General features: G+C 36.8%; 1 protein-coding gene across 1 annotated transcript in view; it reads right to left on the bottom strand.

The window, feature by feature from the left end:
* The window catches only part of LOC140628416 (fibrous sheath-interacting protein 2-like), a 75,231-nt gene that overhangs the window by 14,606 nt on the left and 37,711 nt on the right, over nt 1–22,914 (bottom strand). The window contains exons 15-16 of the mRNA XM_072817791.1: nt 12,064–20,953; nt 1,613–10,956 (exon numbers count right to left, since the gene is read on the bottom strand). Coding sequence (XP_072673892.1) covers nt 1,613–10,956; nt 12,064–20,953 — 18,234 coding nt within the window. The remainder of the gene's footprint in view (nt 1–1,612; nt 10,957–12,063; nt 20,954–22,914) is intronic.

Here is a 22,914-nt window from a genome sequence, read left to right as displayed (position 1 = left end):
TGCTTGTGGATCACTGACTGAGGACTAGCCTGGGAATTGCCTGGGTTCCTTATACCGATCTCCTGTTCTTTCCAAAACCTCTATGCCCACGTTGGGGATGGACAGCACTGCTATCCAGATTGTTGCAAAGCATCTGTCTTAACTGAGCTAAGCTAGGTCTATTTGCTTTCCCTGAGACAGCTTTCGCTTCCATTATGAGTAGCGGCAGTAGTTGATTTGGATTAGATATTCTCTTCCAAATTTCGTGGGCTATAAAAAGATAAAGTACTGATAAAGGATGTAAAAGAAGAAAGCAGGTAGCCAAAACTGACAGATGATTGAGACGTAATGACTTAGAGGTAATGTTCTGTAGTTTAGACACATAGATTTTGTGCCCAAGGAGTTACTTATATATAAATGAAAGCTACTAAGTAAATGCTAATGTAATTTTGAGAACCCAGAGAGAAAAGGACATTTTAGAGCTGGAAAGGACTTTCATCTGGTCCAAGAAACTAAGGACCAAGAAGACTCCATCGGTGTCTATGACCATCTCAGTATTTGAGATTAAAAAGTACCCATAATGTATTCTCCAGCTCTGAGACTTAGTTCAGTGGGTTGGAAAATAATTCTAAGGAAAACATGCTCCTAGGCTTATGCTCCAAGCAGGCTGGTTCTCTAGAACTTTGCTCAGTTTGTAAATCAGAAACTATATCCTGAGTGTGAGTACATACCATCATCCTTGTAAGAGGCTCATTTATATGGAGGGAATTTGGTGTTAAGTGAGAATGCGGGGCTGGATGAGTATAGCTCCATCTCCTGGAAAGACCATCCCTATGCCCTATTGCCCTAAGATCTGCAATAAGAACTATTTTTTCAATAGTTATATTATACCAAGGACAGTGTTTTGGCATTTTTGGCCTCTTTAAAGTATATTTGGAGCCCAGATACAAGACTGCAGAAAAACTAGTTCATAAAAATAGAAGTAGGAAGACAGCTGGGTCTAGAGCAAAGGTAGAATGGGAAAGAAACTGGGTCCAGCCTGAATGTATAAGAGTATAGAGACGTGGGAAAGTATTATGTAATGAAAGTGAAATAAGAAGAAACAAGTGAATTCTAAAGTACTATTGATGAATGCTGCTAAGTAAAAACAATACTACTGTGGAGACTTACATTTGAGGATTTAAATCTTTAACCGGTTGACTTGTTATTCTAACTGGCCCATTTGGACTCATATAATACTATGATAATGTATATCCATAAAACAGAACTGTGGGGATTATAAAAATTGCATTTCTTCCATGTTGCCAAATGAGGACTACAAGTCTAGGCAGTCCTGTTTGCTGGTAAGGACATCTCCCTGCATTCCCATTCTTCAGGAAATGGCAGTTTAGTCTGACTAGTTAATGGAAAATAGCCTGCCACCTTTTACATGGAGCCACACTCCTGATGGGGTGAGTCCTAGGAAAGCAGAGAATTGCTTGAATCGGGGTGTCCCAATTCTATTGGGCTGGGCAAGAGAAAATTGACCATATTTTACAAATGCATTCTCATAGATCTGCCTGAGGAGGGAAATCACAGGACAACCAGGTCTCAGTAACTACCATTTCTTTTCACTATTGCGTTTAGCACTTACCTCTAATGGTCTTAGGTTCAGTCGTCCCACCTCATCCAATGAGACACGTTTTTTTTGCTTTCGCTTTCCTGCATCAGATATGTCCACTGAGTGACTCCTCCCACTTACTGACATCCTTCTCAGTGCCTCGATGCTATATCCAGTTCTAGTTAAACACTCCAGCTGCAGTTTCTCAAGAGGTTGTGTTTTTATAGAAAGGACTCCTAAGTGTTCTGCAACAATGTCTGGATCGATATTGATTGGCTGTTTCCCACGGTGAGGAACTATTTTAATTGGAAGTTCCTCTTCACTTACGTCTTGATCTAATTCTTTTTGCTCTAGCTCCGGCTGGCTTTTAACAGCATACTCATGCACCTTTTTGACAATTTGATCAATATCCAAATCGCTAAAGAGATCAGCCTGTGAATCTTTGGGGCTAACTGTTTCTAATGAACAGCTGGAAACTTTACTGATGAGTAAAGAAGCTATCTCTTTAGGGAAGACATTGTTTGTACCTTTCATGTTGTAATAAAGTTCTTCATGCGTTCCAGATTGTTGCAGTACCTGATTATAAACAGAATCAACCATCTGAGAAATAATTTCTATACTTTCTGGACTTAAAAAGGTTTCTTCAGGATCAGTAGAGACAACATTAATGTTATTTCTGGAAATTTCAGCTGTCACACATTTTGTCAGTCGAGATGCAATTTTCTTTACCTCAGACTTTGATAAGTTTTTCACATCTCTGCTTGAGGCCCATGGCACCTTTACTAGTTTAGCCAAGAACAAGGCCAGCGTTTCCTCTAAAAACCTAGCGTTTAACACAGTCTCCTTTCTGGTTGAAGGCTTTTTCTTTGACTTAAGGTCATCAATGATCTTAACCACTTTTTCCATAATTTTGGCAGCTTCCAGAACTAACTCTGAACTTGATGCTTCTTCTACTTGAGGATGAAATTCTGAATTGGAAATTTCCTTCACCATTAAAAATCCTATTATATCAGAGAGAACATTGCTCTTACTCATTAAATCTTTATACACTGAAATATGGGAGCCAGAGTGCTTTAAAACACTGTTATAAACAGAAGTAACTACTTTTTCAATAGTGTTACTGTCTGCTAAAGATACAGTGGGGGATTCTTTGGCCTGTGGCACTACTGTAATTTGACTTTTAGAGAGATATTCTTGGAATGAACTTAAGATTTTTGAGATTATTGTTTGCATTTCAGCATTTAGAGAATTGTTTTGTTTCTTATCTGCTTTTGGAAACATAGATAAAAGCTTTGACAAAAAATTTACAGCAATTTCTTCTATTATGGGAAAAGGCAGTTTGTAAGCCTGTGATGGCTGAGGCTGGGGAACTTCAGTGGTTTGGATGACATCTTTAAGGATGTTTTCAACAACACTGTCAATTTCTGTACACTGATGTGGTGTTAGCTCTCCAGAAAAGTAGTTCTGCAACTGGTTGCCAGCCACTTCCTGTACAACTAAATTAACTATGGTTTCTGAAAGGATTTTGCAACCACTGCTGGCACAATTTTGTATGCTCTCTTGAGATCCAAATTGTGGCAAGAGATTGTTATAAATAGTTTGAACCACTAATTGAATGATTTCATCATCATTAGGATGTAAGGATTGTACATATTGTACAATCATATCTTTATCTTTGGAAATCTCTGTCATAATTGTACTTACAAACTTCATTTGAAGGAAATCCAGTTCTGTGTGCAAATTATCTTCAGATGTTTCTGTTTTAGCACGGGCTACTGTTGAGAAAATTTTTGATAGAAGAGAAGAAATTATACTTTCTAAAAATTCATGAGGTAGCATTATGGTATATGGTGATGATGTTTGACATTCTTTGCAGGCTGTTTGGATGCCCTTATGGACCTTTTTCATAACCTCCTTAGATTCTAGAGGCAAACATGCTGCAGCCGGAACGTCATCATAAAGTAGCAAGTTTAGCTGATGCTGAAAACTTTCTTCTATCACTGCATTAGCTAGCTTTCTTGCCAAATTTTCACCATTACTATTTATGTCCTTGTAAATGGAGTCTTGAGATCTATATTCCCGCAAAATATTGCATATAGAGGAGTGAACAATCTTGTTGACCAGCCTTTTATCACTTGATGGTATGTTAGCCATAGAAGGTGCCTCATCAGAAGAAGCTGTCTTAGTTGCAGCTGCCATTTTTTTCTTTCGAGGTGCTTTATCCACAGATGGTTCTTTCTGCCTTAGAGGTACATTGTGAACTGATGAAACTTTATCTGCAGAGGGGAGGAACTGACTTCCCTGACCTGGGTTTAATACTTTAATTTGAGCATCTGAAAACTCCTTTAACAGAGAATTAATCAGTTTCATAGCTGTGTCACAGAGCTCAGATTGATTTACAGTATTGGTTACATTTTGACATGCATCATCGGTACCCCATGAAGAATTAAAAACCAATTTGTTAACTATTTCAGACAGAACACCTTCTAAAAAGTTAGCAGGAAAAACCCCACAGTTAATTTCTCGTGGATTGTCTGGTTTACTAGGTTTACTTTTAATCTCTCTATCTTTACTTTTTTTATTCTCTTCCTCTTTTGCAGGAGCACCAGATTTAGCTGGATTTATTGAGGCAGGCTGGGCAAAATCCTTGACATCTACTTGGGTTATATATACTTCTTTACCACCTAAGGAATTTGGGGATTTTGAATCATCTACTGGTCCTTGGAAAGAAGATATTTCTAAAACATTTATGCAAATGCTTTCAGGGACATTTTGGACATGTTTAAGATGCAAGATCTGTTTGTCATCTGTAATTCCATAAGCTGGAGAATCTCTCTTCTCTTGGATCTTTCTGTTTCTCACTTTGGATTTCAGAGATGATAATTCAGAAGGTGTATTTTCTTTTTCTAATGAACTCCCTCTTTTCTTTTCACTCTTCCTTTTATCTATTTTTAAATCTGGTTCCAGGACAACCTTTCTGTTTTTTGTATCATCAGTAGCTAATGAAAGATGTTGGTATATCTCAGCACCTTGCCCTTTCTCCTCTTTTATACTCAAACTGTCTTTCTTTTTGCTTTCATTCTTTCTAAGTGCCATACTCAAATCTGGCCCCCGACTATCTTCACTTTCCACATGAGTTGTTTGAGAAGTAACTTTTAATGCCTTCTCATTCTCTTTTCCAATTGAACTTTCCTTTTTCTTTTCATCCCCCTTTTTTTTACCTGCCACACCTCCACCTAACCCTGATGCTAGGGTAGTTAATTTGCCCTTCCTATTGTGAGTTATAGCAGTACATATCAGCTCCTGGATGCTGCCTGTCTTCATAGATGCCTCCACCTTTTTGAAATTCTCTTTTCTATTAAGTGCTCCTCTGCCTATTTCTAAAGTGTCCATTATGTCTTTTAGGCCTGAGGTTAGAGGAGTAAGTGTAGGTAATTGTTCTAGTGAAGAAACTGGATTGTCCATCAAGCTTCTATTTATTTTTGTAAAGGTATTATATGGTAGGTGTTGAACTCTTTGGATGATGTTATCCACATTTAGAAATGAAAAGAAGGTGGAAGACCAGTCTCCTGAAAAAAGTGGTTGAATCTTGAAAGCAGAGATTGCCTTTTTGGCTAAAGCAGCTATCATCTCTATAACGATGTTACTTCTGTCATCTTTTTGAAGATTGTTAGATCCATATATTCCTATGAACTCATTGTACACAGAATCAGATACTTTATTGACTGTCTCTTTATCTATTGGTGGAAAAGAAAACATTTCTCCAGCATTAGCTAGGACTTTGATTTCACTTTTTCTAAATTCCCCTATCAGGGCATTTGCGAATTTTATAGCCATGCTCATGCAGTCTTTTTCTGATACCTCTTTTTCCTTAGGGTTTTCAGCAATACTTGGGAAAGTATAAAGTTTGCGAACAAGGTCAATTATAATATCTTCCAAAAATGTAGCACTATACACAGAAGCCTGTGGGAAGCCTTTTGGTATTTTTTCTTTACCAGGGTTCAAGAGTTCAATGACATGGTCATTTTTGGGTAAGTCACAGAGAGATGATTCTTCATCACATAAAAATGGCTGCAGATGGTGGTCCACAATTTCTTTCATAATGAAACCGGCTATTCTCTTGAGGAATGAGCCTCCTTTTTTGTATGTATCACTCCATGTTTCATTTTCTAATTGAAGTTTTTTCATAATATCATTACATATGGAGTTAACGAAGTTCTCACTTGCCCCTAATTGCATACTTTCTACATGCTCCTCTGCTGTGGCAAGTCTAATTTCGTGTTCAGAAATTTCTGTTATAATTTCATCAGCCAGTTTTGAGGCTGCATTCACAAACTCATAATCTGGTGGCACCTCTTTCTCATTTAGTTCAGTTTCAGTCTCCAATGAAGGGAATATATGTGCTAGAAGCTTGTAAGTAATATCTTCTAAAAGAGAACGCGGCAATACAGTGATGCATGATGGTAAAACATGGCTATCATTGTTGATGCTGTCAAGCACATTTCTGATGATGTTCTCCTCTTGGAGGAAGGAATAGGAAGAAGTTACTAATTCTCCTAAAACTAATGACTCCACTTGATAATCATAAATTTCTCCTAATAGCAAATAACATAATTTTTCCCCAAAACTGATGGCATCACTTTGTATAGCTCTATAAATATGAATCAGAGATTTATAATCATCTAATATTTTTTCATAAATTAGGCTGACAGTTTTTTCAACCATTTCTTTATATCCTTCTGAAAAATGCAGACTTTCATCCAAGTGATCTGCAACTAAAATTTCTGATGTGGTGAATTCCAGCACAATTGATTTTACTAATGTAGTAACAATGTTAGTTACATTGGTTTTTGCTTTACATGAGTTTTTGGCAGCCAAGACATTATGTGAGAATACATAAAGGATTCTGCATAAAAGCTCAGAAATTACATCCTCTAAAAAGACGGCTGAATTCACAATAAGCAATAATTCCCTTTGTTTAGGATCTGTTGCTCTCTGATGAGAAGTTTGACCCACTGTACCTGAAGCAAGAGTTTTGTCTCCAGATAAGAATGACTCAAGATGATGGTTAAATATTTCTTTTATTATATAACTTGCTGTTTTTGTAATGGGTATATTACTTATGCCTTTTTTATCTTTTGTAAGAGACTGGTATAGATTTGAATTAGAAATATCAGTATAAATGGTATCAACCATAGCCTGGATATCTTTCTCTGAAATCACATTTTGTTTTTCATTTCCATGTTTAATAATGCATATTGCATGTTTAGAAATTATTGACATGATCTCATCAATCAGCCTCACAACTGTGTTGCTGGAGTCTGACTGCAAAAAGTCTGGATCTTCTGCACTGTCCTTCAATGGATTTATCTGAGATAAAACCTGAGTGACAATTTTTTCTAAATGTGTATGTGATAATATGGTGGTATATGTTGTATAAGTCTGTCTTCGGATTCTTAATTTACTAATAGCATAATGAACTCTCTTTATCAAAGCATCAGCATTGAGTCTTGAATATGGTTTAAAGGGCAGCTTTGCTATGAAATCTGGATGAATTTGGAAATCAAAAACTTCAGCCAGGATAATTTTAGTTACTCTTTCAGCCAATGTTTTTGTATCACTGAGAAAGTCTTTATCAGTTTCCAGTTCATATTCTTGTAAAACTTTGCTATATGCCGTGTCAATAATTTCAGTCACTACTTCTGTATGTACTGGTGGCAAACACAATTGTTCCTTAGCATTTTCTAGGATACTAACTTGAGCTTTTGAGAATTCTTCTGTTATCAAATATATGAGTTTTTCAGCTGTTTCCAATAGTTCTTTTCCTGAATCTTTTAATGGGTTTGTTTGCACAATACCTAACACCCTGTGGAATATTTTGCTTAAAACCCCAGAGATCACATCTTCCAAAAATGCTGAGGAGTAAACACCAGCAAAAAAATCCTGCCTTCTCATATAATCAAAGTGTGTATATGATGGAGGAAGTAATGACTTTCCATACACAAATGGATGGAGATGCTGCTGACAGATATTTTTAATGATAAAACATGCTATTCTATCAATAAGAACATTGTTACTGCTTATGATATCGTGTTCAACTGCTTCTTGAGACCCAGAGTTTTGCAACATATTTCTGAACACAGAATCAACGAGATGCTGAACATCATCCTCTGAATAAATAGATTTGGTTTCTTCTTCATCTTTTGAAAATCGAATTTCATGTTGGGAAATTTTCATCCTAATATCACTGATTAGCTTTGAAGAGATTTCACCACAATTAATTCTTGATCTGCCTTTTGGGGTTTTGCCATATGGAACAATGTTATATGTGGAAGGAAATATTCTAGATAATAGCACTCTAATTAGGTCTTCTAAGAGTGTGTATGGCAGCAAGGTATTATATGGAGATAAATGCAGGCTTGGCTTGGTAGATTCACTGCTGCCACTAAAGATGTTCTCAATAATGTTCTCTGCTGTTAAAGTAGCATGAGAGGAAGCTGACAAATCCCCAGAAAACAGTGGGTGAAGAAGATAATCAGAAATAGCTGCTACAATTAAATTGGTAACATTTTCTGCAAAAATATCACTGTCTTTGAGTTCTTCATTATCAATCTCAAGGGTTAGCCCATGCTGTTGCAGAATATTTCCGTAAACTGAATTGACGAGTTCATCCACAGTGTCTAGATCTACAGTGGGGAAAGCCTGCTCTTGGTTATCACGAAGAATGCAGATTTTAGCTTTGTTAAAATGGTTATTTATTGAGTTTACTATTTTTTGGGTCATTTTATCCAGTTCACATTCAGTGTTATATTTTGGACTGAAGACCTTTGATAATAGCCTGGCAATGATATCTTCTACAAATGCATTAGGATAAAAGTCCATTCCTAGTGATGATGGCTTCTGGGGTCTATGGGACTCTGTGACCTCACTGATAACCTCTTTAACCATATTCGATATTTCATCCAGTGGAGTCACTGAACAAGGTAAGCCCTCTCCACACAAGAAAGGTTGAAGATGATTTTCAATAATCTCTTGAATAATGAGACTGGCTATTCGGTCAATCATAAGTGGGCTTTGGCTTACTACGCTTTTCTGGACTGACACAAGAGAGTCAGACATCTGTAAAACATTATTATAAACAGACTCCACCATATTTTGAAGGTTTTTTTCTGTATATGGATGTTGACAGTCATATTTAGTGAGCCAAATCTTATGCTTTGAAATGGCTAACAAAATCTTATTTATTATACAGGTGGATATCTTATTAAAATCTGAAGTCAATAAATACTTCTTTCCCAAGCATGAAGCCTTCCAAGGTGGAGAAATGAGCTGAGATAATAGCTTCCTGATGACATCTTCTAAAAATGAGTGTGATAACACGGTAGTATAGCCCATTGAATGTTGATCTTGGTAATTAAGTTCTCTCAGGTTGTTTTGAAGTTTCTGCAATATATTTTCAGCTTTAAGAGGGTAATATGAATTAGGCATGAGCTTTCCTACAAAGCACAATGGGAGTTGGTAGTCTACACTCTCTTTCAATATGCCATTAGTTATCTGTTCTGCTATTGAGGTGGTAGCATGTGTCAGACGACTTCCACCAGTGACTTGTAGTGCATATTCCCATGAAACATCACTATTAACTGAGTCGGCAATCTTTCTAACAGTTTGTTTATCGATTGGTGGAAAACATATCCTTTCTTCAACATCTCGTAAAACAGTGACTTGAGCATTGTTAAACTCATTCACCACGGAGTTGACATCTAATATATTTACCTCATTGAGTTGAGCTTCAGTGATGTTTACATTTTTGCTCTGCAATGAGGTGGAGAGCTTAAGGAAAATGTCTGCGATTATTTCCTCCAGAAATTTGGCAGAATAAACTCCTGTGTTCATGCCTCCTGGATATTGTGTGTTAAGAATGGCTGTTGCATTCACTTCCTTTTTACCTGGTCTTTGAAGAGGAGGTAGAGGATGGAATTTTCCTGAAAACTGCTTACCAAATGGGGCTTTCATTTTGGAATGAATCACCCTGAGATTATTCAGTGGTTCTGTCAAAGGCTTGCTGTCATAACTCATGAATCTTACAGAGCATTTACCCTGTCTTGAATGTTTTAATTCTGGCCTTTCTACTTTTGGGAAACCAGAGAGTCTTCTTCTTGTTCTATACGTTAAATGTTTGTTTGCAAAAAGTGGACTTCTGGGAGGTCGGTATATACCACAGGACAGTTTTTCCATTAAAGATTTTACCAAGGCATGGGAAATAATAGTAAGCATAGATTCTTGATCTATTTCTGCCAGATTTTCCAAAAGGCCTGACACGTCATAATCCTCAAGTGGTGAGCCATGGTTGATTGTTCCCCTGCAATAATTCTCTATATTTTGAAGTACGTTGCACAGTTGACCTTCTGCTGGTATTTCACCAGAAAGAGAACCATCTGTAAGGAGGCCGTTGGCTGTATATTCTTCCAAAAGTATTTTAATAAGTGTCTCACATACAAGATTCAGAATAAAAACTGATTTTGGGGAGAGCCCAGGGTTATTTCTAGGTATTCTATGACTTTGCTGGTTATTTGAAGATAGGAAACTTTTTTGTGGTATTTTACCAGAATCCCTATCCCAATTTGGGCATTCATCTGGCAAAACCAAACTGAAAACAATATTGGAAATTTTATTGACTACTTCTTTGGAGTCACGTGTTTTTAGGCTACCGACCAGAGTGCCTAACTTACATTCCAGAGAGTTTAGTTGATTTTTCTGTACTAGTTGATTAATTTGGTGAGTAGGAGATGATTTCCAATCTCTGGAGCCTGTCTGTCTTTTCATAGTTTTGGTTTTGTTGTGAATGGGCAAACTATGGCTTTTCAGCATGGAGAGTTGTTTGTTTCTTCCTCTGCTGTCAGGCTGGTGCTTTATTCCTATTTCTTTGGACAGAACATGGATCACTCCTATTAAGAGATCCTGAAAGAGATTGTCAAAGTCAGCCACAGCTACTCTTGGGCAGTAAATATATTTTGTTTTCACAGAAATGACTTCTTGTGTAGAGTCCACCTTTAAAATCTCACTATTAAAAAGGATTCGAATAATGATTTCAGAAATGCTTAAAGCAAGTCCTCTGGTAGAAACTGGAAATACTTGTGAATGAATTAAAATAACCTTGCTAAAAGATGAATCTTGGTTTTCCAGTGATTTCTGTTCTGTTCCATCATCGTCAGTACAATCAGACAGCCTTGACATTATATAGGAAATAACCAATTCAGTGAGATGTTCACAAAATTGATAAAGTGAAGAATTATAGTTAATGCTTCCTAGAGGCTGTTTGAATTCATATTTTTTCCTTAACAGTGTGGATGCAATAGATACTTTGTCATCAAGAGGACCTTAAAATAGAAAACATTACGATTTTTAGCATGCATTAAGGGGAAATGTTGAGCATTCAAAACACTAGCATTTTTTTATACATGAATTCAAGAAATAGAAAGACCTAGTCAAGAAAGGAACTGAGTTTTCTTCAAATCTCTATATCCCACCTGTGGAACTTTACTTTGGCAAGAAGGAAGAAAACAGCCTAATAAAATTCAGATCTCTAAGTGCTGGTTTATTCCTTGTATAGCGAAATCCTGGGGCAGATAAATGATTTTCAGCTTTAGTTGCAATGCCCTAAAGTGATTCTAGTCATGATTACAGACCTCATTTAACTTTTGAAGCCATTTTCAACTGTTTAGCTAATTATCCAGTTTGGGACTATATAGTACACAGTAAGTTGAGCTGGATGAAATTTCTGATGTTTGACAGTTTTGACACATAAAAATGGTTATTTCATATGGTTCAAACCAGTATGTGCATCTCAGCATTTACAGGAAGAGAGTGCAGATATCCTATTTGTAAGCATGGATTTAGAGTATTGTACTTAAAAAGAACTTAAGTCAGAACACTGAACATGAACAGAAGAAGTTTAAGGCCATTGTTCTTACAAACTGTATCATCAATAATTGCAAAGACTTTAACTGTATATCTCAAAAAGAAGTTGGATCATTACAGTCAACTATGTATGAAGCCTGACTATAATTTTAGAAGTCTTTTTAAGAAAATAAACACAAGACAAAGCAAACTTTCTTTGAACTGTTACCTGGGAATTGCCTTTAGGGCAGCTATATGTCCCAAGCAAGACATCATCATGTCATAGCGATACCTCATGCCCAATCAAAATATCTACTTTAAATTATGCCCATTTAATTCTATCTGTTGATAGTGAAAACTGAACAACACCTCTCCAAATAAAAATTATGTAAATCTGTCAACATTTTTTTCCTTTAGCATACTGACCAGTTGAAAAACACATCGTTAAACAAACACCCCAAATCCAAGGCTATTTTCAGAGAAGCAATGAATGGAGCTTCTTGGATTTGAGAGTTACAAATAAGACTCATTGACTTTTTTCCTCTAAAATGATGCCACCTCTTTCTAAGTCATCCCTCCTCACTCACCTCTGGTTTCAAAGTTCTTGAAATGTGTGACCACAGCTGTAGTAACATATCTTGCTACAAGATGGATTTCATGTGGTCCCAGTTCCTGATCAGCAAAAGTAATGACTTCAGTCTCTTTGCGGGGTTCTGTTATCTCTAACTTTGGGTACTTGTCTTTCCACTTTTCTAGTAAAGTGAAATCTTCTCCACTTGCTGTAAGGTTTTTATTTTTTCCTTTGGTTATAGAGCTAATTCTTTCTTCCCATATTTTAAGCAAGCTTTTCTCATCCTTTTGTTCTTCAGACATTCTAGACAAAGGCTCTGCCTTTGATATAAAAATTGGCTTCATTGTTTCTATACTTTCATTAATATGTGGGGTTTGACTTGGAAGGTCATAACTCAATAGCATGGTATTAACAATATTTTCGGCAGCTACACATATTTTAAGTGGAGAAACTGTTGTCTGCATTTGGTTTGGCTTAAGAACTGGTTTGGGCAGCTCATAGTGAAGAACTCTTGGATTTTTACTTTCTTCCATTTCTATAAAGGACGTGGGGTGCTGTGATGCTGCTTCCACAGAGTCACTGGATTTCTGAGATAGTTTTTGTAAGACATTGTCTTCTGGGAGAGAGCTGTTTGCCTTCACAGATTGATCAAAATGGCTGAGGCCTTGGCCTTCACTTCTACAATATAATGGTTTAAGTTCTGATTCAAGTTCTTCTAATGGCTCTGTGGTTTTAGGAGTATCTTCTACAGAGTATCTGACATACGAAGGTAGATTTGATGACGTCTTCTCCTTTGCTTTTCTATCTTCCTCTGAATACAAAAATAAGCTAGGGATTTGTGGAAGATCATCCCCACAGCTAACTCCCTTTGACTTTGAAGTGAACATTTCCACCCCTGTTGCAAATCTGGGCCAACTGGCAGTGTAGGCATTTTCAGCTACTTGGGGCAGATTTTGCTTTGGATGGCTTTTGATCTTCGACTCATAGAAGTGAGTACACTGGTCCATCAGTGTGCAGATGAGCTGACTTGCCACAATGTTTTCTTCAAATGTGCTAATTGAAGATGGTTCCATTTGGCATTTTCCTTTGTCTAACCTGTTTTTAATTATACCAAGCATGTCATTGACAGTGTTAGCAGTATAAGTAAGCAGTTCTGAATGGAACGAGTGAAGCTGTTGAAGGGTGTTGTGCGTGTCCTCCTGGGAAATCATATTACTTGATTTAGATTCCTTAGGAAACTTACACGGTGGTTGTAACTTGGGCAGTATTGTTTTCATTAATGGCTTCTGTTGGACAGCAAAAAAGTTTTCAATAGGTATTTTCGCAATTTCAGAAAAGGCATACATAGAGATATGTTTAAACTGTAGGTCTGCAAATGATTCTAAGGTGTTCAGAACCCCTTCCATGATCTCTTGAGCAATTCGGTGGCTAAAGCCCTCACATATTTTGTCTTCCAACTTTGTGTGATATATAGGAATACTGTTGAGGTTGGTTGTTTTTAAGGAGCCACACTGACTTCTAGTAGTAGTTTCTTTCTTGGTTTCTAGCATTTCTTTACCATCTGTTATGAACATCTGAGTCATGAAGTATACCTCTAATTTTTCTAATAGCTTTTTAACAATTTCCTGACCAAATATATTAATTTGTGCTTGGGAGCCCTCAGCTCCAGAAGCAGCTCTTTTAAAGTTATGGTACCTGCTTTCACAAGCCTCAAGAGGTAAGGAATTTAAAAGTGAAACAGATTGTTCTAATTCCTTTGTTTTCATTGAAATTTCATTCAAAACAGTCTCAGCTATCATCAATAGTTTATATTTTTCATTTTCCATGTCATTTGATTCTGTTTGCCATTTATCAAACATTTGTCTAAAAATATCTTCTTTAGGGAAGATTTTCTCTAGCGGAGAAGAAACATTCTCCAAAGAGAAATGGGGCTCTGGATTTGCAAGAGAGATTGTCCTAAAACTCCCCTGTGAAAGTTTGAGATCATGTGAGTATGAGCCTTTTATTTGGCTGGCCAAATTTTCATTCTTTGTAGTATATAATCCTTGCAAAACTGCATTAACTATTTTACTTGCTGTCATGATTTGATCAGAAGTTAAAGTGTTTACATTTACCATTAGTCTATTTTGCCTCACCTTTTCAAATTCATTCAGAATTGTTTCCAGAATATTGATTATTATATCCTTGGCATACATTTTTAGTTCCGCAGTGGGGAGTTTTGTTCTCACTAAGGAGTTTTTGGCATCTCCTGTTGATACCAGGTATGGCAGACCAATGGCAGTATTGGACTGACTGCCTCTGAAAGTCCTCTCCCTAGGACTTAACTTGGACTTGCTTTTGGCTTTAGCACCACTAGGTCCTAGTTGTGGTTTTGTTCCAGATTTAGGTGAAGAGATAACGTTTGATTTTGCTTTGAGGTTTGTTCTAAAACTTACATTAGGGCTCCCTTTCGAACTAGAACTGCATGGTCTCAGAGATTGCACTCCATCAGACTGATCTTTAGGGGACAAATTCTCTTCTAGATACGGCAAAACAAAATTTGTGATCTTTTTGAGGACCTTTTGGACCAATTCTTCACCCACTCGTGATGGAGAAAATTGCAACAAGGTGTTTTCTAATGAAGTGACACTTCTGATGCCTGTGTAAGGATAAATTTGCAGTATCCCATGTTCAAGGGGAACACTTCTTTCTGCTTGTTTCAATTCCTGAAAGCATGTTGGATTCACCAGTAATTCATCATGGCCAGATACTTCCAATTCTCCCTTGGTCTCATTCTTTTCATATAAGGATGTCATTACTATTGAAAACATTTTTCTGAAAATACTTTCAACTATGTCATTTGCAACGTTGTTTATATGTGACTGCAAGGTTTTCTTCTGTGTTGCTGCTGTTTTCATTTTAGAATCAAATGTAAAGTGGGGGGGTTCGTTAAATGGAGGCCAATTGTCTATGTCTTCCATTACCCTTTGATACACCTTCTTTAAAATTTCCTTAACTGCACTTAACAAAGCAGTTGTTTTTTCCTGTTTAGATTCTCCATTTCTAAATATTTCTTCCAAAACCCTTCTCAGGTTTTCTGCTTCTGACATAATTCGGTTTTGATATGGGTATTTTGAAAAAAGAGACAGTTCAGCGTTGTCTTCCATCTTTCTTTGACCTGGCAATATTTCATTTTGTACAGCTAGTTGCATAAACAGGCTAGAATTCTGCTGTGAGTAAAACCTACTCGTCTTTAAAGATATTTTATCATGTAAACTCTTTAAGATGTTGTTGACAGTTTCACTTGCAATTATGTTTTCTTGGAATGAAGTATTGTTTGGATATGAATACATCTTTTGGATTTCTATATCTATGTCATTTTTTATAAGCATCAAAATGGTACTGGTGATTATGTCAGCATAATCCCTAAGACTGGCTTGTGATATATGAATTGCAGGTCCATGTTTTTCCCTGTAATTAGAAAATGTGTAATCTGTGACCTCTTGACCAAGAATGGTTCTAGCTGTTGAGATTTTTAGTATATTCACATCCGATGACATTTGGTTTGTTTCAAGAATTGCACTATTGTTTTGCTTACACTTTGTAAATTCTGGGCCAACATATGTTTTTTCTGTAGAATCAGTATCAGGAGTAAGTAGCAAATTAATTCTTTCTGTGGCAAAAGATTTTAATCTATTCAAAATGGGTTTAGTAATGAAGTGAACATTTTCCTCATATGGGTTGGAAGCAGATTTCTTGGCATCTTGTTTTTTAAGTACAGTTGTCTGATTATCATCAGAATAAACTGATTTCAGCTGTACATCTCTTCCCTTTCTTGCATATGGAAATATCACCTCATTCATTGAGTCTGCAACAGGAGATTGTCGATGCTCTGCTTTGGGAAATGCATCAGAAAATGTCAGGGGCAATTTCAGAGAAATAGAATCCTTTGCATTTATGCCAAGCATGATAGCAGAAGTGAGATTTTGAAGAACAATATCCACCATATCACTGGAAATCATAGTGACACACGACTTAGGAACTAAAAGCATTGAAATAGTCTTATTTACACACTTGGGGTTTGTTGCAGAGTTTGCTTCTAAATGTTTCCCACTTATGTTAAATTTATTAAGAGTAGACGCAGCAAGTAGGAGATTATTCTCATCTAGTGTTTTCTCACAGATGTCACTTAAGATACTCCTAATAGTATCTAGTATTTGCAATTGAAGTTTTTTTTGATAATCACTTTTATTGAACAGCTTTTCAACAATATGTTCTGGCTGATCTGGATTAATCTCTCTGTCAAATAGGTTTTTTTCATATTTGCCTTTAGTAGACACAATACTTAACACTGTGTTAACAATCTGACTTGGGATACTGTCAGAAACCACAATATTGTGGATTAAGAGTGGACTTTTTGTTTCTTTATCTAACTCACGTTTGATTTCTTGTAAAATTTGTCTAGCCACTTCTGTTGCATATGTATTTAATTTACAGGCAGTCAGTTGACATATTGAGGTGGTCTTTCCTGATTTGTTATGATCCACTAAGCAATAGGAAAACTGTTCATCAGAATAGGAATCTTTGGTTGATAGCCATGGTTGGCTTAAAGCAGTCTCATCCTCCCATAGAGGCAAAGCCAATGGAATTGTGAAGCTGATATGAGGACAAAAGAGAGCCGTCACTTTGGAAGTAGCAAATGTTTCTAAATTTGTTAAAACTGACTGTATAATACCTTCAACTACATTCCTTTTGGTCATTTTACCACTACTAAATGTGGACTGAAATGTACATGGATTTCTGTCCAATGTGGTAGAGTGAAGAGAGGCCTTTTCTCCACTGGCATATTCAGGAAAAGAGGTATTTCCTGGGTAGGTGATAGTGTTATATGTATTTTCACTTGCACTTCTATCTGTTATGACAGCAGAATAAAGTTTTTGAAGTATGGTTCTAACAACGTTATCTGCAACAACGGTTACGTCTGCCTCAGACACTAAAAGATCCATTCTTTTATCCATAGATTGAATTGATTTTTGAGCAACTGGCTTATCACCAGGATGAGGAATGTCACATAAATAGGATTGGGAGAGAGTAAGCACATTTAATTGATCAATTAAGTCATTCTGAAAAATTTCATTCAAAATATTTCTTATAATGGGCACAACTGGGGACTTTCCTGGCTCATTGAGTTCTACTTCAATTTTTTTAAATGTCCTTTCTAGTTCCCATTGCATAAGAGATTCTGGTTTAGTCTCTTCTGGTGAGATTTCCTCTCCAGCACTTTCTTTCTCTATATCTGCAGGATCATCTAGATGTGACTCTGGGTCAGCCCCTCCTGGAAGAAAATTTCCATAAGTTGGCCTGTATCTGTAATTTTCAATCTCTTGCTCTTCTGGTTCAGTTTCATTAAATATATGAGGGGCCCCTGCATCTAAAATTAGATTGACTAGATTCTTAAGCACTTCTTTATCTTGTAGTGGCTTGGTTATACATGTTTCCAAATATGGCAAGCTTACATTTAATTCCTTTTGAATAGCCTTCAAAATAGTACTTGATACTTTCTTTGCATGCATGTATAAAGCAGACTGCAATTGTTTTTCACGTGTGTTTGTACAGATGTTGATACTTTCACTTTCCCAGTACCTCTTACTGCTCTTTTTATTTTCATTGATTATAGCGCCCAGAGTTTCTAAATTTCTTTTGGCAAACTCTTTCAACTTAGCAAAAACCATTTCAAAGATACTGGAAACCATGACTTCCAGTTTATTTGGGTACTTTTCTTTTGTGGTCCCTGGTTTGGGGGCAGTTGTCTTTCCCTTGTCGTTAGTCACCCCTTGACTACCTGGCTGGATCACACTGGACACCATGCTAGAGATTATGTCAGAGCATCTGCCCATTTCCTCAATAAGCAAAGCAAATGATATGCTGTCAGTATCAATATATTCTGAGATATTTTTAAATTCTGAATTTGTGAAAATGTGATCCATCTCAACACTACATAATTTTCTAATGACATCTTCTAGAATTATACAAGAAATGAGCTGAATATTAGACTGCAATGCAGTTGTTCTCAAATTCTTGATCCACTCTCTGTTTTGTTCATCAGATAGGGGAGAGCATGGATGGTCTCCTATGAGCTTGTGTATCATATCATATAAAGTATCCCCAATTCTGTCTAACACTTGCAATCCGGTACATTTGTGAACTTCCTCTAGCATATGAGGACTTTGAGAAGGCACAAGTTTTTGTTGATCATTGTCAGAAGTTTCATATGAGACTTTAGACCTTACCTTATCTGAAGGGAGCAGAACATTGCTTTTACCTGTATTTCCACTCAACAGTTCATAAATGCAAGCTGCTAATGAACCTGTCATAATGTCATTGTTTAGCTTTGTGACAAAAGAGTCTAATTCCTTTTCATTGTCAGCAAAAATTCCTGTATCAATAAAGCCTTTGGGAGGGTCACTCTTCCCAAGATTTAGATTTTTCTTATTGTATTTCAGTTCTTTCTGCATAGCATCCAAAACAATTTTTACCACTTTAGTTGTGTAAGTACTAAGGTAATATTGAAATGAAGATTTCTTGTCAGGTGCAGGTTTCGAATGGTCCACAGGGCTTTCTGGTTTAAGGTGGTTTTGCAATTTTGGACTAATAAATGAGTTCAGCTTCTTAAAAATTGTGTAAGTGATCTTATCATTAATGTGAACTGCAGGTTCAGGTGTTGATTTAGTTTCTTCAGGTTCTAACCAGGGATGTTTTGTAGGGTCTGTGTCAAGTACAGATAAAAATTTCATCTTCCTTTTACTCTCCAGCCGTATTTCTAAAGGCTCTTCATTTGGTATGTCAGCATTATCTAGAGGAGTTTGAGGTACTGATGAAGAATGTCTGATAATGTGACTATAAGCTATGTGAAGTATTTTTAATACAGCATCTACAATTTCTTGAGCTACTATTTGGATTTCTGACACAGAGAACATCTGGTTCATCCATTCTTGATTGGACAGATCTTGTGGGCTTCCTGAGGTAAGAAGTGAAGCTTTATTATCATTTTTATAATCGAAGTGACCAGAGGGCCCAGAAGATATGTCTTGGAGCATCTGTGCTAAAATACTTGTAATTATATTTTCTGAGGCTTTTTGTATTTGATGCTTTTCCTCTTGGCTGAAAAGCAAAAGGTCTTTATTCAAGCATGGCTTGTCCTTAAAAAGGCCCTTAGTACCAGAAGCTGGAAGGTCAGTCTTTAATCCCCATTTGTAAAATGCTACTTGGTCTTGATAAGCTGGTTTTGTAGGTGAGTTCACATTTCTTTTGTACTTCAAATCAGCATTTTCCCTTGTTAACCAGTGATCAGAAACCTGTTCTTGTAATTTTGCCTTTTCATCTTTGATAGATGAAATCAGTACATTTTCCACAATCTTGTCTATTTCTTTGTTTTCATCTTCAGAATAAAGAACCATGCCAGGAACATTAATGGGTGAAAAGAGACATCCATGTCTAGAATCATTAGCTGTTCTGGTGCTGGCGAGTCTGTGCTCTTCCTCAGGGCCAGAAAGACTACTCAGTCCGGGGTATCTTCTCTTTTGAACATCTGTTTTTTCTGGTTTCTGATGTAACTGAGTCAAGACATCATCAAGTAGATGAAGGATGATGACTGTTTCCTCAGATGCAATGAGTTTCTCATTATTAAGTCCAATTTGTATATAATTTAGTATAGTGCTGATTGCTTCCTCTATATAACCAACCAGAGAGGATTGAGAAAAAATATTTGACACCAAGTTTTGTATGTGTTCTTTGCCAATCAAATTGGCTGCGTCAGGTTCAGCACTGGATTTCCTTTTGCTGGCTCTTTGAAGGAACATATATACTGGATCTTCCCTGTGTTGCCGATAAGCAAGGTCAGTCGTGATTTCAAGATGAGCAAGTTCATTTTGCTTAGAAGATGCAAGAGCTGCCAACTTTTCTAAAATCACGTGAATCATATCCTCTGCAATACCACTCATGTTCTCCACAGTGTAAGGCAGTGAAGCTTTTGAAGTTTTTTCTTCTGAAGACATGAAATGTTCCCTACTGGCTGTTAAGTCTGATTTAAAGTGAACTGACTGATTTTCTTGCGAAAATAACTCAATACATGTTTTCTCAACTGCAGACTGTAGCTTCTCAAGCACATTTTCCATAATTTCAGCTGCTGCTGAAGAGATATTGACACTGGGGAGCAAGTCTCCTTTGTCAGTGTCAGTGTGATCAACCAAAGTTTCGGCGGTAACAGAAGTGAGAGTGGGGATGGTCTTGGTTAATTCAGACACCATTTCATGAAGTATATTTTCTAAAATTGACTCAGATTCCTCTTTTAGGTGATATTTAAAGTTATTAAAAACATTCTTTAACTCCTGTATCTCATTTACAACTTTTGGTTTTTCATCAGAAGACAGTGGGTGTTCTAAGCCATCTGTTTTAGTGGTAGCATCTTCAGATTTCTTTGTACCTGTTTCAGTCCGTGTGAAAAGGTGACTATCGAGTTTATAGGTTGTAAGCTTGGGGGGTTCAGCAGTCTTATCATATTTAGGTTCAGAGGTTTTAGGTTGTTCTTTCCTGTGATGTGTTTTCCCTGTAACTGTTCTTTCTTTGTGGGCAGAAGATTGTTTTACGGGTGCCACTGGTTGCCCTACTGACCTGTCAGCTGTGTCTGCACAGGCCTCTGCCTGAAATTTTGCTGCCTGAATGCCTGTTTCATATAGAAGCATTTCACTGCATGTGCTGCAGAAACTCATACTACTGGAAGAGAGGGTAGTGTCATCAGGCATTGGGTATGCAATATTTTGCAACCTTTCTTCATATTTTGTGATGGCTGGATATAATACACTGGTTACTGCAGCCACAACCCAGGTCATTATATTATGAACTATACTGTTCAGTTCTTCTGAAGTTACCTGGAAAGGAGGTAAGCAGGACACAAGGGAAATCACATATGAATTTACTCTATTGTAAGGACAGGGGCTAACCTTTCATTCCTTTATCAAACAATACATAGCTAGAATCCAGCTATGGTGTGTAGAGAGAACACAGGAAAGGATCTATTTATTTATTTTTTATTTATTTTATTTTTGGAAAGGATCTATTTAGATGAAGAGATTAATTTCAAGTTGGTTTATTCTCTGTGGCTATAATCTATTCTTTTGAATAAGATTCCCTTTGATTCAAAATCCCTTGGAACATTGATTTTCAGCATTTATTGCTGAGCATAAATGGATTCCTGGTTAAAAAATAAAGATAAGTGGGTGTCTAGGCTCACAGAACACAAATGCTCTGGCAAGAAGTAAGACTGCGTTGATGATCCAAGTCATATTTCTTAAAAATAAAAACCAGATTATCTCTAACACAAAACAAATTTGCAGTCAAAACATTTATATGCCTTTGCAGAGATAGCCTCCTTTTATGTAGGCATCTGTCCTGCTAGTAGATAAGAGTGAAAAAGTACCACAGTGGAGGGGTCAGCCTGTGGCCTCTGTGGCCTGCCTGTTGCTGCCTTCCTGTCAGTTCACTGTGTTTTCATATATGCAGATAACTACAGCTACGTGTTAGGGATTAATTAATGGTCAACAACTAGCACTGATGATTTGGGGAAAATGAACAGGCTTTGGGTCCAGCAAAAGGTTATCAGTGTCAACTGTTTTGGAGAGGGAGGCAGAGGATGGTTCATGAAGAAACACATTCATTTAGGTTGAAAAGGCTGAGCTAGAACTGGGATGGACTCAAAGAGCCAGAAGGCTGAGCAGTAGAGGGAAGCCTTCACCATGAGCTGAAGTAGAAACCCAGAGGGACCAGGCCTAAATGGCCTTTCCCTCAATGGTTAATTGTACTTATGGTCACAGCTTAGACTGGACTGGAGGCAGATGAAAAGTGTACCTGCAAAACTCTCTACTGGCTTATGTACTTCTACTTATTGTAGATATATTTTAGGAACTTAAAAATCCTCCTGCCTATAATAAAATAGTATGTTTTTAAGTTATTGTTACCCTCAAGACAGCCAGATCAAGAATGCATACCTTCTACAGAAACTCATTTCTCAAAGCTGTGGATGCAAGTCAGTGGCCACAAAGGCTGGATGCCTGGCATTCTGGCTATGCATTATTTGATATCCTGGCATTTGGGCACCAGCTTCCCTATAATGTGGTGGTTGTCTCCCAGTTACCTTCAAAGTTAGCTTCCAGATTATTCAGGTTTAGGCTAATATTCAATGAAAAGTTAACACTTTGTCGTATGTAGCACATCTTTCCTGATCCATTAGAGAAGGTCTGAGAACCACTCCAGGAAAAGCCATTTTTTTTCCACTTCAGTTCCCAAATCTTTTAATGCATTTTTATTGTTATTAAATACACAGACCATAAAATGTACCATTTTACCATTTTAAAGCATACAGTTCAGTGGCATTAAGCATGCTCTCAATGTTGTGCAAACATCACCACTATCTGGTTCTCTTAATGCATTCTTTGTCACCTACTGCACCGACTAGAAAATGGCTGTTGAGTTTGAAAAACATAGTTTGGGAAAACAACATATGGTTGAAAAACACTTGTTTTACATAAATGTGTCCTAAATTAAACACTTCCAGGAATAACCGCTAAACATTAATAGGTAAGTTACTTACCTTCTTGGGCTAAATTGGTCCAAATCTGTTCTAATACATAGTAGCTAAGAATTTCAATATATATCATTTTCTTAATACCAGAGAAAAAGTACAGAAGACCCACACTCTTACTCTTAAGGTAGCTGAGAAGAGGCATTTTCAACCTTGATATATATAAAATAGGAGCATTCCTAAAGTTTTTAATGAAATGAAATGTGATAAACAGAATCTGATTTTCAGCTTCTTTTCACTATACTATTAAAC

Source organism: Canis lupus, chromosome X (assembly GCF_048164855.1).
Source record: "Canis lupus baileyi chromosome X, mCanLup2.hap1, whole genome shotgun sequence".
Classification (NCBI taxonomy): Eukaryota; Metazoa; Chordata; class Mammalia; order Carnivora; family Canidae; genus Canis; species Canis lupus.
This window is presented reverse-complemented; position numbering and strand designations above follow the sequence as displayed.